We start from the raw sequence: 15,415 nt of genomic DNA on the forward strand, positions 1-15,415 counted from the left end.
GCACCATCCGGCAGGTGCTATGCAAACACAAACAGTGGAGGAGTGGCCAAAGTCCTGACAGAATGCATATGGTCATTACAATTGCCATAGAGAACATTTATGTCAGATGTTTTAAATCAAGTCATAAAAATGTAATTTGATATTACTATGGAAAAACCAAAAAACAACGGGTGGATTGGATGCAGTGATGAAGACGACCCAGAAAGCCCTGAATAAAAAATTTATAGGAGTATAAAAATGAGCTAAATCTGCTCTGAGACCAAATAGTCAAGCGTTTAGGTATAGAGGAGAAAACAGAAAAAGATCGCTACAAACAGCCGATGGAGGAGGAGGAGGAGGAGGTGATAGATGAGTGGGGAGTGCTGCTGGAGGCAGGAAAAGCATGACAGAGAGACAGACAGAAAGAAACACAGCACAGAGAGGAGAGGAGAGGAGAGGAGAGGAACAGCAGCAGCGTCTTTATTGTGTGCTCTAGCCTCTCTTGCTGTATGCTTTCTGCTCTTTAATTTTACATTCTGAAGGGATTCAACAGCGTACTCAGACGATTCATTGATGGGGAAACAAGCTAAAGCTCAGCATTACCTGTGGGCAGCAGGATATCTTTGGTGACAGATGGCAAAGCTTCACACAGAAAGATCGTACTTCTCAGGTAAACTAACACTTGTCAATTACAAGAATGCTGTTGCTGGTTTGCATGTGCGGCAAGAAGCCATTGCAAAAATATACGTTAATCAAAAACACATGTTGGCAGGTTGAACATTTGATCCAGGTTTTTACACAATGATTATTTAAAAAAGAGCAACTGAACAAGATAATTCCCAGAACAGTCAAGTCTCACAGAGACAACCTCTCGGACTTGGACCACTCACACTGCTGGAAACTAAACAGGCTGAAGTAGTTCTTACTGCTGGTGAGCTAAACAAATGCTTTGTGTCAAAAATAATAATTCTCCAACAGCTGGAGAAACTAGTGCTTCAATTTCAGTTTAGAGTTCAAACACTGGCTGCTGTAAAAGTGAGCTTTTTTCTGAAGTTCTATTAAATGCCTCAAAACAAAGAATCCCCATCATTTTTATTCATCAACCAATAGCATGGACTTTGATTCACTTTTACTGTCACACACTGTGCAACATTAAAAAAAGTTACATTAAAGATAAGTTTAACTAAAAGCTAGGTTAAATGCCAATGATAGGGAAAGTGCCCTATTGACTGCACTAGTTGGTTGTTTTTTTCTCATTGAGTATTCAATTTATTAGCCACAAAATGTTAAGTAGGCCTAGCATTGGCTCCGTAGCAGCTAACTGTGTTAAAGCTTCCCTGGATAAGAGGTCTTGTGGGTCGAATTCCAGCTGCTTACCTCCACTTGTCCCATTCTTCTGTCTCCCACAACCTGAACTTGGGAGAGAGAATCCTAGCCCAGAGATGGCCGTCCTCATTCTCACTACCTGGGATAACTTAGATATAGGATGGAAACTATGGGCCACACAAGCTGAGATACTACACAATTCAAATCCTACACCTATTAAAACATTTTGACAGATTGCTTTGGAATGCATTCAAAGTCATTTAAATAAAAGATTTATTAGGTCACCCCAAAAGAAAGAAATATTTCTGATTTTCACATTTATTCCAGTTTATACTTTATACCCACATTTTTATTAGGAAATGTAGTAAATGCTTAAAAATAGAACAAAATGTATAAGTAGTAATTCTGAACAATAAAAAGAAATCACATTTAAATGTTTAAGTTAGTCAGTAAATGTATAATACATTCCTCTGAGACAGTCTGCAGACAAGTAGTTCACAGTTTTCGCTGCTCATTTGCTGAACAACATATGATGAGAAGCATCAAAGACTCAGAGCAGGACAACTAAAACTGATTAAACGGACACTCTCCATACATACAAACAACTCTGTAATCACTCATAGTCAGGCATCTAAGTATCAGGGAATGATGGCTGAGCTTTAATTGGACTATACACATGTGATCCAACAGCCAGACCACGGGATAATAATCTATTTCAAGGTGACCCAAAGATTTCTTTCTTTCCTCGTCTCCACAGAATCTGAATGGGAGCAGAAGATAATCTCAGGGGAAGTGATGACTGGGGAACATGCCTGTTCGCTGCCTTCCTCACAGCCACTTCAACCATTTATAAAGTATTAAGGATGTCCAGAATGAAGGGCACTGGAGACTTGAATGTTCTAAAAGGTCTTGCCATGACGTACATCAGGATATCTAGCCTTTGGTTCCATGTCTGGACTTAAGGGATCTGAAGAGGAAATTGCTTTGAGCTCACTGGAGAAACCACACAAAGTTGCATTCCCTCTTGGTGGTAGTTTTTCTTGTAATTTGTTTTCTCTTTGATGTTCTCTAGAATTTTTTACACTTGAAAGAGGTAAATATAAGGATGTCCAGATAGACAACTCTGAAAGGATAATAGTTATTGGTAGAGCAAAGAAGGACTGTTATGAAACTGTCATTATTTTCCCCGGGAGATGACAACAGTTCAAGCACAAAGGCACAATGACAAGATTGAGCTTTGTATGAAAGAAGCCATTGATCTTAGTGTACCACACTGATGCTGCAAGGCACATGAGCGGTGGGTGTGTGCTGCTTCTGCTTACACTTGAATATCTATTATCCCCAAATGTAAAGATCACTAAAAACACTTCTGTATTTTTTTAGTAATTATATTAAGTTGATAAAGAAAGGCCATTGTAAATCCAAGGGGCATGATGGGAAGTGACCTCATAAAGTCACAACATAGTGGGATGACGTGACATGCTCCAGTAGGATCCTTGTGGCAACTGTGACAGCTGAGCCGAGAGGACAGTAATGGGAGGGAGCGGTGAGTCAAAGCCTGATATCACACCTGTGTTTACTTGTCTTCAGTCCAAACCACAAGGGAACCAAGATTTCCTCAGAGTGTTCTGTACTGATTCAACAGGAAAAACCAGGACAGTGTAAAGATGTCAAACTTTATAATAATAATAATAATAATAATAATAATAATAATAATAATAATAATAAATATTGTTCACATTTTCCAAGTATAAAGGGTCAAAATGTGATGGAGAATATTTCTGATGCATGAAAAGGTTTAAAATTAAATTTCAAATTAATATGGAAAAACCCTTTGTTTTTTCAGAAGTCAAAGTCTACACCCTGATTCAAATTCTTCGAAGTTTTCTTTAGACAGGTTAACCCAAATTTATTCATATCCCTGGTGGACTGGCTTTTTTACTGTTTACTCTAGATCAGGGGTGTCCAAAGTTGGTCCTCGAGGGCCGGCATCCTGCATGTTTTAGTTCTCTCACAGGTGGTAGAAACAGCCTTCTCATCATGTCAGTGTTCTTCTTAGGCCTCTAATGAGCCATCATTTGATCCAGGTGCGTTAAACCAGGGAGAGAACTAAAACACGCAGGATGCCGGCCCTCGAGGACCCACTTTGGGCACCCCTGCTCTAAATGTTTGGTGATGAGCTCCAACTAGCAGGTTGGAAGACCTCCCTGCCATCACTTGAGTCTTTAGGTCCCTTCACAGCTTCTACATCTTCTAAGTCTCCCTGTTAGAAAATAACATGTTGGTAAAATAAAAAAATAAAAAAAAAGATTAATGATTTTTGGTGTTTAATTGTAGACACATGACATATGACACTTGTCTTGTGACTAAATATTGCTTTCAAAGACTTACTTTTATACCTATTGTTATAGCAACTCAAAAATTTGATGTTATTAATGCATTATGTGGATGATTTTTGAGATGGAGTTGTGTGGGAAACTTATCAAGTGGATATCTTGCCTGCATTAAACATCAGATTACATAATCAACATTAAGTAAATAACACTTCAAATTCATTTTCTTATAAAATGGACACTAAGCATACAAAAGAGGAGCAAAAGCAAAACCAGGCTGCCATGGATTTTTTAGATGTTTCGTGAACAATTTCAATAATTATCACAATACAATTTTATATGAACAATTCAGATTACAAAACTGAAGGACCCATTTAAAATAATCTATAACTATCAAGATATGCAACTATAAACTAAATACATACATTTCCTTTACCAGATATAAGGAATTATGAGGAAACAAGAAGAAAAAGTCTTAATAGTGCCATACATACTGAATTCATTTTAGTAAGACTACAAAAGTATTTTTCAACTTAAGTAAAACATAATTCAAACAGCATTTAGAACACTGGGTGCAGCTTCTTTGACTTGTACAACTGATCTACTGGTTGCTATAAACAGTTAATTGGTGCTTCCAAATATTGTCCGATATGTCATATCTGTCATATTACATTATAAAGGCTGTCTTTATTGTCATTATTGTAATGTTTTAGACAATAATTAAACGGAAATTGTTTTTTCCCAACACCACTACCCACTGATATTACTTAATCCTGGGTACAATGTAGACACCCTGTCAGCCCTGGAAGGAACTGTTGTACGGTCAGTAGCCTGACCTGATTTCCGATTGAGCTAATTCTTATCTGAACACATGTAGCCCTCAGGGTATTACGTTTGAACTCAAAATGAGTTACCTAAAGCTGAAACAAGTGAATATGATAAAAGATTGTGAAGTCAGGACACGCACTTCATCCAAACACACCCAAAACTGAACATTACATCCTTCATCACAAAATAGGGGTGAAATAAATTTCCATATGCACACTTTAAAAATGTGACATAACTTAACATTACACAAAATCTCATTATATTTCCTCATATTTAGACCCACATATGTGTTTTTTAAAATGCCATAGCAACAAACATTGAAAACAAAGTTCAGAAAACTTGCTAAGCCAAATGATCTGAGGCGGTCCATCAGCGGGCCACCATGTTTCTGGATTAAAAGATGTTAAGTTGACAGGAAATGTAAAATATCACTGAGTAATTATATGTTACCATAAGACATTGCCAGCAATGCTTAAACATACAACTATAGTCTTAAGAACAACAAACCAAAAAGATACAACTAAAATAAATATAACTTTTTTGCACATCTGTTAAATCCTGATTACCCAGTGGATCTTAAAAGTAAATATATTCCAGAAATATGGTGTTTGAGCTACAAAGATTACAAATAAGGAGCGGTAAAGTGCATGAAGAAAGTGGACGTGTCTACAGTCTTTGTAGATCAGTCAGTCATGATCTACAAAGACTGACTGCGTAATTGATTATAGGAGCAACAGTGGAGAGGATCAGCCTATTTAAATGACCATTTTGGTGTGGCACTGGCTGCCATCATGAAGAGTGTCAGAGAGCAAAAAAATAAAGTAGAAAGTCATAATAATAATGGGACAATAATAATTCAATTAAATTAGTTTATACAGTGACAACTCAACAAATGTCATTTCAAGGCACTTTACAAAAAATAATTTCAGTTCAATCACACATAAATTCCAATTGATCCTAGTTACCAGTTATTAAAAAGTTTCTGTCTTAGGAAATCTAGCAAATTGCATTAAGTTGTAGGCTTGCAGCATTCACTCACTGGGGGATTGAGAAGACAAAACAACAAGAATGCAGAAGAAACAGATAAAATGCTGCAGAATTATTTTTGATTAATTTTGATGGCCGTCATCAAAGTTAATAGCAGGAGATAGAACAATCAGCTAATGGCAGCATTATCTTAGCTGATGTCCCCCTGAAGGAAGGTATCACAAGCAAACGGAATGATGATACTATAATAATAATATTAATTTAAATTAGTATGCACTGTGGTAAAACAACCGTAGAAACAATGGCCTACTTTTCAAAATGTTAAATATAGATGCAAAAACAGCATTTGGCAATCTGGTTCAGGTTTAATAAATCACTTTAAGGTTAGTAAGTCAATACATTTGCATTTCCTCCACCTAGTATTTTGCGCCTTTTGGTGATCAGCAAATATTTTACATATTCATGAAGGCAGACATGCTAGATTTATTGATTCAGATTCATATTTATTCGTGTCCCAAATGGTCAATTGATGTTACAGCAAGTATAAAAACTAAAAGACAAAATATCTCAGTTAAAAAAACAATAAAACATACCAAAAAATACATCAAATATAAATCAATACATTGCACTTGCGATTCTCCTGATTTTGCTATGTAATCTTGTCTTTGTGTGTATGAAAACCGGAACAAACTTCTTATCATACGCAAACCTGATGATCAACACAAATGTTTAGAATTTCACTCCCATAGTATCTGGATACAGGCAGCCAAGGCATTTCTTGCAATACATATCTACTGTATTGCATACAATGATATTTTGCAGCTCTACACCCAAACCTAACTGTAACCAAGGCCTGTAATCCTGAACACAGTCTTAGATGTAGTTAAACTACATGCTTTGTTTGTGTGCATGAACTGTCTGCAGGCCAATGTCACAGAATAGTTACCCTGCTGTAACCCAAAACCAGGAAGCATTCAAAATAGGTAATTATACCTGGAAAGGAATGCCATTTTGCCTTTGCATAGCTCCATCTATTTCTATAGATGGTACTTTGGACTGTGTTGTCCAGATTTGGACAGTGGAGTCCAAATCTGAACTGTGACACTAAACATGTGGTGGCATGGGAGGAAGCTAGAATCAAAGCTAGTGTTCTTTATTAGTTTTGAAAAGAATTTAACTTTAAAGCTTAAAAAGTCTGTCTCCAACAACATGCAAACGTTGGTATGCTTTTAAATCTGAATTTGTACCTAAACGGATCTCTCTTTTAAATTATGCAAAGTACATTTCTGAAGAAAATCTTTAAACCACTTTTCATTTCTTTATGTTTTTCCTCCAAAGTAGCTAGACCTTTGCCTGTTATTTTTGTTTGATCAATCAATCAATCAATCAATCAAATTTTATTTGTATAGCACATTTCAGCAGCAAGGCATTTCAAGTGCTTTACATCATTACAAACACAGAAACACAAAGCAATATACTATAGAATCAATCATTAAGTCAAGTTCCATCAATAAATTTGTAATTGATTACATTTCAAATACAATTCTAAACAGGTGGGTTTTTAGTTGAGATTTAAAAGAAGTCAGTGTTTCAGCTGTTTTACAGTCATTGATTGCAGTCATTGAACTGCTAAAATGACCATTAGTTGAATATCAGGCAAAATCTAAAAAAGGTATTGAAACACATTGAACTTTATATGTGAAAACAAAATGGGAAAAGGAAAGTAAAATAGAAATCACAGAAGAAGAATGGAACAGTTACTGCATGACAGTTTGTAGATGTACCAATTCGTACTCATGGAGAGAATTTAAATGGAAATGCCTGCTTAGATTTTTTAGAACACCGAAACAGAACATTTCTTGTACCAGGGGGGAGCCTAAATGCTGAAGGCAATGTGGAAATACAGAACCCAACCACTGGCATATATGCTGGGACTGTACAATTATAAGGCATTGTTGGATAGAAATACACAAAAATGCATCAGCCATAGCACTGATTCACTCTTTAAGCTAAGGAGCTATAGTTATGTTAGGAAAAGGAACGATAACTAGTTTAATACAAGTAGCTGCAACCCTGGCACACTACATGCTACAAGATCACCAGAGAAAAAATGTGGTGTGAAGTTTTTCCACATCTAATCAAAGTATTATTTGTGTGCAAACCTCTCTCCAGGTGACTTCTTACTGGCAGGACAATGCACACAGCTGCAGTCCTGATCTCTGTCGCTACAATGAGCAACATGACTGTGCACGACACACCTAGCCTCCATGACCTTGACCGAACTTCGTCTGAGGCCATTCATCCGATCAGCTTCCAGGTATTCTTTTAGCTTGGCTAATGCAATAGAGTTGAAGGGGAAATTAAATCAAATCTCAAAATGTTGATATTGCATGAATATTATTTAGTGAAACACTTCAATAAAACATTCCAAGGATGTTGAAAAATAAGTTCTTTAAAACTTAACTTATTTTTAGCATTTTTGTCAAAAAATGCCAAAGTGGGATGATTCTGGCTCACCGTTATGTTTGCTTCTGTCCTGGGTTCATGACAGGCACTTTGCCGTGGCTAGTCACTAAAGTTACTGTTTGGTTATTAGTTAGTGGAAATAGTAGAAGAGGCATTTTTTAAAAATGAAGAAATGCCAGAAGACTTTATGGGAGTAAATGATATACAACCATAACAGTATGAACCTGAACTTGAACTGGATGTCCAGAATTGAATGAAAACGCTTCAGATTGGGATTCTGGTTATCAGCACTGCTTTGGCTTGCAAGTACAATTCGTGGATTTAGTGCATTTATAGAAATTTCTGTTCTGACAATTGTATGCAGCCCAAACCTATATGGACCAAAAAACACGTATCACGCTATCACATATAAAGCCCCTTGTTGTTTCATCTCATTGTCTGGCATACAGTATTATAAAATGCAATTCAGTATTATAAAGTACAGTAGATTTTAACTTTACAAGAATATCTTATGATTTTCTTTAACCTTATGTTTAAAAACGCTTTTCAGTTCTCCTTTAAGCCTTTTCTCAGGAAACAATGTCCATAATAGCATGAGACTGCTCAGATAACACAGTCATAGAAAAATTGAATACTGTACTTTTTCACAGCACAACAACATTTCTGTGATTTCTATTGAAAGGTTTCCTTGACAAGCTTTTTGGTTTTGGAAGTCGTGTTGGGCCTAAGCTCCAATCTCACGGTGCTGGTCCTCTACTGCATGAAACAGAACCTCATCAGCTCCGTTTCCAACATCATCACTATGAACCTGCATGTGGTGGATGTGTTGGTGAGTTCTCACTTCCACTAGTTTATACTTTTTATTTTTTGCATTAACCTCAATGGTTGAAGATTAAAATTTCAGCTGCTAACCTATCCCCCTTCACAACAAAATCATTATCATTTCCTTCTATATTACATTGTCAAATCATCTCTCCATCTCATCAGCTATGTTACATAAACTTTTGAATTTAGTGCAAACTTAAGTTTCCTTCAAATCCTACTGTAGAGATATACCCAAATGTATTTACCATCCACTTAATTAGGGTTGCCTGTCCACACATGTTAAAGACAACTTGTTCAAGTAATCACATAACACTTATATAGTGTATTTCTGGACACTCAAATAAGCTTTACAATGAAATCAGTCATTCTCATTCACGCAGCATCGTTCACACACTGATGCTGGGAAGTTACAAGATTGTAAGCACAGTTACGATGACCACTACCAGCAGGCAAGGTAGTTGAAGTGTCTTGCCCAGCACAACAAAGACAAAGACAGACAAAGCGTGGACTTGAACTGGCAACCCACCAACTACAGGACAAACTTCTACCACCTTTGCCACCATTGCCTCTACGAAGTACAAAGTCAAAAACGGTATCTGAAGTAATAGTCCAGATGCCGAGATTGAGCCGCAATTTTTGATATTTGTATCATGGGACTGCGCGCTACAGTTCAGGCCACATTAACAATAACGGAAAATTTAAATATATAAATAAATATATATTATTTATATATATTTACATAAACATATATAAATATAAATATATATACAGTACAGACCAAAAGTTTGGACACACCTTCTAATTCAATGGGTTTTCTTTATTTTCATGACTATTTATAAGGCAAGAAATCCCACTTATTAACCTGACAGGGCACACCTATGAAGTGAAAACCATTTCTGGTGACTACCTCTTGAAGCTCATCAAGAAAATGCAGAGTGTGTGCAAAGCAGTAATCACAGCAAAAGGTTGCTACTTTGAAGAAACTAGAATATAAGGGCTATTTTCAGTTGTTTTACACTTTTTTGTTAAGTGCATATTTCCACATGTGTTATTCATAGTTTTGATGCCTTCAGTGTGAAACTACAATGTCAATAGTCATGAAAATAAAGGAAACTCATTGAATTAAAAGGTGTGCCCAAACCTTTGGTCTGTACTGTATATATATATATATATACTCACCCTGAATGGTTAACTGAAGGGCGGACAATCCTAATCCAGAAGGATCCATCAAAGGGTCCAGTCCCACCCAACTACCGACCAATAACCTGCCTCTCCACAACATGGAAGCTCATGTCAGGCATCATAGCGGCCAAGATAAGCAAACACATGGATAAACACATGAGCACGGCACAGAAAGGTATCGGTGTAAATAGCAGAGGAGCCAAACACCAACTCCTCGTAGACCGCACAGTTGCCCGAGACTGCAAAACCCGACACACCAACCTGCGCATGGCTTGGATTGATTACAAGAAAGCCTATGACTCAATGCCGCATACTTGGATCATTGGATGCTTAGAGATGTATAACATCAACAGGACTCTGAGAGCCTTCATTGCAAACTCGATGAAGCTGTGGAAAACCACCCTTGAAGCCAACTGCAAACCACTTGCACAAGTGTCCATCAAATGTGGCATATACCAAGGAGATGCTCTGTCCCCGCTACTGTTCTGCATAGGCCTGAACCCCCTCAGCCAAATTATCAACAAGACTGGCTACGGATACCGACTCAAAAATGGGGCCAACATCAGTCACCTTCTCTACATGGATGACATCAAGCTGTATGCCAAGAGTGAGCGAGACATCAACTCACTGATCCACACCACCAGGATCTACAGCACGGACATTGGGATGTCATTGGGATGTCGGACTAGAGAAGTGTGGTCGGCTGATCACAAAGAGGGGGAAGGTCATCCGCACAGAAGGGGTCTCACTCCCAGAAGGAACAATAGCAGACATAGAGGACAGTTACAAGTACCTAGGTATACCACAAGCAAATGGCAACCTCGATGAGGTCACAAGGAAAGGAGCCACAGCTAAATACCTCCAACGAATAAGGCAAGTCCTGAGAAGCCAGCTCAATGGCAAGAACAAAATCCGCGCAATAAACAGCTCTGCCCTGCCAGTAATCAGATACCCTGCTGGAATAATTAGCTGGCCAAAGGAGGAGATAAAAGCCACTGATATTAAGACTAGAAAACTACTAACAATGCATGGAGGATTCCATCCCAAATCCAGCACCCTGAAACTATACACGAGCCGCAAGGAAGGAGGCAGAGGACTAGTGAGTGTGAGAACCACAGTCCAGGACGAAACAACTAAGATCCATAAATACATCAGGGACAAAGCCTCAACAGACAATGTGCTCAGTGAATATCTCAGACAACAGGGAACGGAGGTTGAGGTGCCAGAGATACCATCATGGCAGGACAAGCCCCTACATGGGATGTACCACCAGCAAATAACCCAAGTGGCTGATATCAGTAAATCCTACCAATGGCTGGAAAAAGCTGGACTCAAGGACAGCACAGAGGCCCTCATCCTGGCCGCCCAGGAACAGGCCCTAAACACCAGAGCAATAGAGGCCCAGATCTACCACACCAGACAAGACCCAAGGTGTAGGTTGTGCAAGGAGGCCCCTGAGACAGTCCAGCACATAACAGCAGGGTGCAAGATACTGGCAGGGAAAGCGTACATGGAACGACATAACCAAGTTGCAGGCATAGTGTACAGAAACATCTGTGCAGAATATGGACTGGAAACCCCGAGATCAAAGTGGGAAACACCCCCAAAGGTGGCGGAGAACGCCAGAGCTAAGATCCTGTGGGACTTCCAGATCCAGACAGACAAAATGGTAATGGCGAACCAACCAGACATTGTCGTAGTGGATAAACAACAGAGGAAAGCCGTTGTGGTAGATGTAGCAATACCAAGCGACTGCAACATCAGGAAAAAGGAGCACGAGAAACTAGAGAAATACCAGGGCCTCAGGGAGGAACTGGAGAGGGCCTGGAAGGTGAAGACCACAGTGGTGCCTGTGGTCATCGGGGCCCTCGGGGCAGTCACCCCCAAACTGGACCAATGGCTACAACAGATCCCAGGAACAACATCAGACATCTCAGTCCAGAAATGTGCAGTCCTTGGCACAGCCAAGATACTGCGCAGAACCCTTAAGCTCCCAGGCCTCTGGTAGAGGACCCGAGCTCAGAGGATAAGAACCACCCGCGGTGGGTGAGAAGGGAATTTTTTTTTTTATACTTATATATATATAAATATATATATATATTTATTAAATCTATATATATATATTTATTAAGGTTTATTGTTCTAAACCTTATTACGTTTAGAACAATAGGTGAATTCCAGGCATTTCATGAGAAGCAAAAGTGGAAAGCAAAGCAATCCACTCACATCGCAAGGCAAAGCCTACCAATGCTATAACCTGTCAGAATTAGGAAAAAAGATGAAAGCATGGATCCATCCTACATTGTGAGAGGGATATTCTACTGGTGCACTTTTGGCTTCTTAGCCTAAAGCCTAAAGTGCTAAGTGAGCATTTTTTAAACCCCATGGCTTACCTGAGTATTATCATCAATATGAACCTCATACTAGAAAGGTGTACCCAATGAATTGGCTGAGGAATGCATGTTTCTTTGGACAAATACCAAACTCATTAGTCATACCAATCATGTAAAATGGCTGAAAAGGCAGTTGAACCTGATTCATTGAAGAGAAACATACAACTGGAAATTAAGCTATAAATAGGAGGGAAGCAGCTTCACAATCTATTCGTTTACTGTTTTTTAAATTCATTAATCAGTGACAGTATGGATATTTTTTATGAAACAGAGTGAGGAGAATAGACCTGATGATCACTGATTTAGGCCAATGATGGGAAAAGTGGACAATTCTGATTGACTGTTTCTGTAATACAGGAATCTAGTTTATCCAACCTTTACTGCTTATGTACAGTTAGCTGAGCACCAGCGAAATACAATGATTAGCATAAAACTGATAACCTTTCCAGTTAGTTTAATTTCTTCCAAAGCCCCTCTTATTGTTCAGTTTTGGCTCAGGATGTCAGATTTCGTCGTGTAATTAGTGGGTTGCTCATTCAAACCTTTGGCAAGACACCTCACCTGCAGGTGCCGGTCAGACACCTCTTTTCTGTCAGTCTGCCCCTGTGGATACAATGTAACCTACCACTATCAGCATGTGAATGTGTGCATGAATGAGTGCATGACAGATGGTAGAGTATAGTAAGGCACTTTAAAAGTCCTAGGACTTCATAAAGCGCTATACAATTGCAGGCATTTACTATTTGTTGTTATTTCCAGTACCACTGTTTTTAACAAATGTGAGATTAAAAAAACTGTTATATTCAGAATGTAACATGAATTCCTTTAATATTCTAGGTGTGTGTAGGCTGCATTCCGCTGACAACTGTGGTCATCCTACTTCCTTTGGAAACAGACACGGTCTTGATCAGCTGCTTCCATGAGGCCTGTGTGTCATTTGCAAGTGTGGCCACTGCTGCAAATGTCCTGGCCATCACTGTGGACCGTTATGATATCTCAGTTCGACCAGCAAACCGTGTGCTAACAATGGGTCGAGCTGTGGCTCTGCTGGGATCCATCTGGGCTCTATCCTTTTTCAGTTTTTTGGTTCCGTTCATGGAAGTGGGTTTCTTCATCAGATCTGGTACAGATTTTGTAAACCAGACTGCAATAGTGAAAGTCTCTCAGATGAATGAATATTACTCAGAGCTAGGTTTATACTACCACCTGCTAGCACAGATCCCCATATTCTTTTTCACAGCTGTGGTAATGCTGGTAACTTACTACAAGATTCTTCAGGCACTTAACATTCGCATTGGAACACGCTTTCAACACAATTTACCCAAGAAAAAGCAAAAGTGCAAAAACAACATATCTTTGAGCACTGCCACACAAGCAGAGTCTACAGAAGCTTCACAGAGCAGCACCGCAGGCAAGGGCAGTGGAAATGCACCTTTAGGCATGCGGACATCCGTATCTGTCATAATTGCACTAAGAAGAGCGGTGAAGCGCCATCGAGAGAGAAGGGAAAGACAGAAACGAGTTTTTAAGATGTCTCTTCTGATCATCTCTACATTCCTTCTGTGCTGGACCCCAATAACTGTCCTTAACACAATCATACTCAGTAATGGTCCCAGTGACCTGACTGTACGCCTTCGGCTTGGTTTTCTGGTAATGGCATACGGAACCACCATCTTTCATCCCCTCCTATATGCCTTCACTCGGCAAAAGTTCCAGAAAGTTCTCAAAAGTAAGATGAAAAAGAGGGTGGTGTCTGTAGTGGAAGCAGAACCAACACCAAACAATGTGGTCATCCATAACTCCTGGATTGACCCCAGGAGAAACAAAAAGGTCACGTTCAAGGAGACTGAGGCCAGACAAAAGTGTCTTTGCTCAGAGGAAGTAGAGTGACAGACTGAACTCATGTAAATATGTCAAGAAAGCACACAGAAAAGTGAATGAACTAAAACATGTGGATGAGGAGCAGAAAGCAGAAAATGGTGGAAAAAAGAGTGAGAAGCAAAAATCAGACAAAAATTTTAGATGAAGCTGAAAATCAGATTGACATACTGTATGTAGGATGAATGCTAACATGATGGTATCATTGAGAATAAATAAATTGTTATGACATGAACAAAGTTTCATCTTTATAAGATGAAACTTGAGATAACACTTGTTAAAGCTATTCTCTGAGAAAGAGACATGGGTTATACTAACTTAATGCTATTTATTGTAGACTCCCAGAGACTGAAATAAAGGAAGTTATTGTTGAAAAACTGTATCAATCAGAAGCTCCTGTTGTTCAATGTAATACAGTGCGAGACAAAGAGTCACTCACCACTTGGTTTGTCACCATTTGTAATAAATACCCAAGGGCACAGCATTTGTCAGGATCGCATTGTCTACCGTTTCTTCCTGACTCAAAGTGACAATGCATCAGACAAATAAGCATTAAAACGTTCTGTACAACATCTACTTTGTTCTTATCTTTTTATTTTTGTTTAATTATTTAAACATTGGGTAGCTGAGCCTAATTATGAGAAGATTCCATAATATGAAAGCATTGTGAAACTGACAGATGGTAATTGATAGTCTTTCAAGATGCAGGACGTTTGGACACTTGTTACAGCTACTAGAGCAGTGGTTCTTAACCTTTTTTGAGGTACCAAACCCATCAGTTTCATATGCGCAGTCACCGAACCCTTCTTTTTTTTTTTTTTTCACCCCTCCAGGGGGTCTTTTGTGGGCTCTAGTGTCCCTTATATGATAGTAGACTGACAGGAAACGGGGAAGGAGAGGGGGAAGACATGCGGCAAATGTCGTCGGGTCCGGGAGTCGAACCCGCGACGGCCGCGTCGAGGACTCAAGGCCTCCAAATACGGGTCGCACTAACCGCTACGCCACCACGGCACGCCCACCGAACCCTTCTTTAGTGATAAATAAAATAAATATTTTTTTTCCAAATTCAAGACATAGGTATATGTTTTTTTGCTGGTGCACAAAATGAGCCGTGCATGAACGTCACTTTGCTCAAAGAACAAAACCATGAACTCACAGCAAATTACAGTATTACTTTATTCTGGGCCCCCAAAAAATATTTCGGCCCCATGAAAGAAT

The 15,415-nt window shown here is 38.9% G+C and overlaps 2 protein-coding genes across 5 annotated transcripts in view; one reads left to right on the top strand and one right to left on the bottom strand.

Moving 5' to 3' along the window:
* The window catches only part of cog5 (component of oligomeric golgi complex 5), an 83,685-nt gene that overhangs the window by 50,772 nt on the left and 17,498 nt on the right, over positions 1–15,415 (bottom strand). The window lies entirely within an intron of this gene.
* LOC114160775 (G-protein coupled receptor 22-like) lies at positions 341–14,770 on the top strand. 3 transcript variants are annotated; one of them, XM_028043547.1, is made up of 6 exons: positions 342–649; positions 2,063–2,602; positions 2,689–2,851; positions 7,626–7,770; positions 8,602–8,748; positions 13,157–14,770. In XM_028043547.1, the coding sequence occupies exons 4-6, from the start codon at positions 7,648–7,650 to the stop codon at positions 14,207–14,209; spliced, it is 1,323 nt and encodes a 440-aa protein (XP_027899348.1). In that variant the 5' UTR covers positions 342–649; positions 2,063–2,602; positions 2,689–2,851; positions 7,626–7,647; the 3' UTR covers positions 14,210–14,770. The 3 variants fall into 3 exon arrangements, with proteins under 3 accessions (XP_027899349.1, XP_027899348.1, XP_027899346.1); XM_028043548.1 differs by lacking the exon at positions 2,689–2,851 and having other exon boundaries at positions 341–649; positions 2,063–2,398; XM_028043545.1 differs by having other exon boundaries at positions 2,063–2,851.

The sequence above is a fragment of the Xiphophorus couchianus genome, chromosome 17 (assembly GCF_001444195.1).
Source record: "Xiphophorus couchianus chromosome 17, X_couchianus-1.0, whole genome shotgun sequence".
Lineage (NCBI taxonomy): Eukaryota > Metazoa > Chordata > Actinopteri > Cyprinodontiformes > Poeciliidae > Xiphophorus > Xiphophorus couchianus.

What these genes read in the sequence shown, in the direction of transcription:
- LOC114160775 (XM_028043548.1), top strand. Translation starts at nt 7,648, where the DNA reads ATGCACACAGCTGCAGTCCTGATCTCTGTCGCTACAATGAGCAACATG. An exon ending in TTCATCCGATCAGCTTCCAG is followed by an intron (nt 7,771 to 8,601) that starts GTATTCTTTTAG and finishes TTCTATTGAAAG; the next exon opens with GTTTCCTTGACAAGCTTTTT. An exon ending in TGCATGTGGTGGATGTGTTG is followed by an intron (nt 8,749 to 13,156) that starts GTGAGTTCTCAC and finishes TTAATATTCTAG; the next exon opens with GTGTGTGTAGGCTGCATTCC.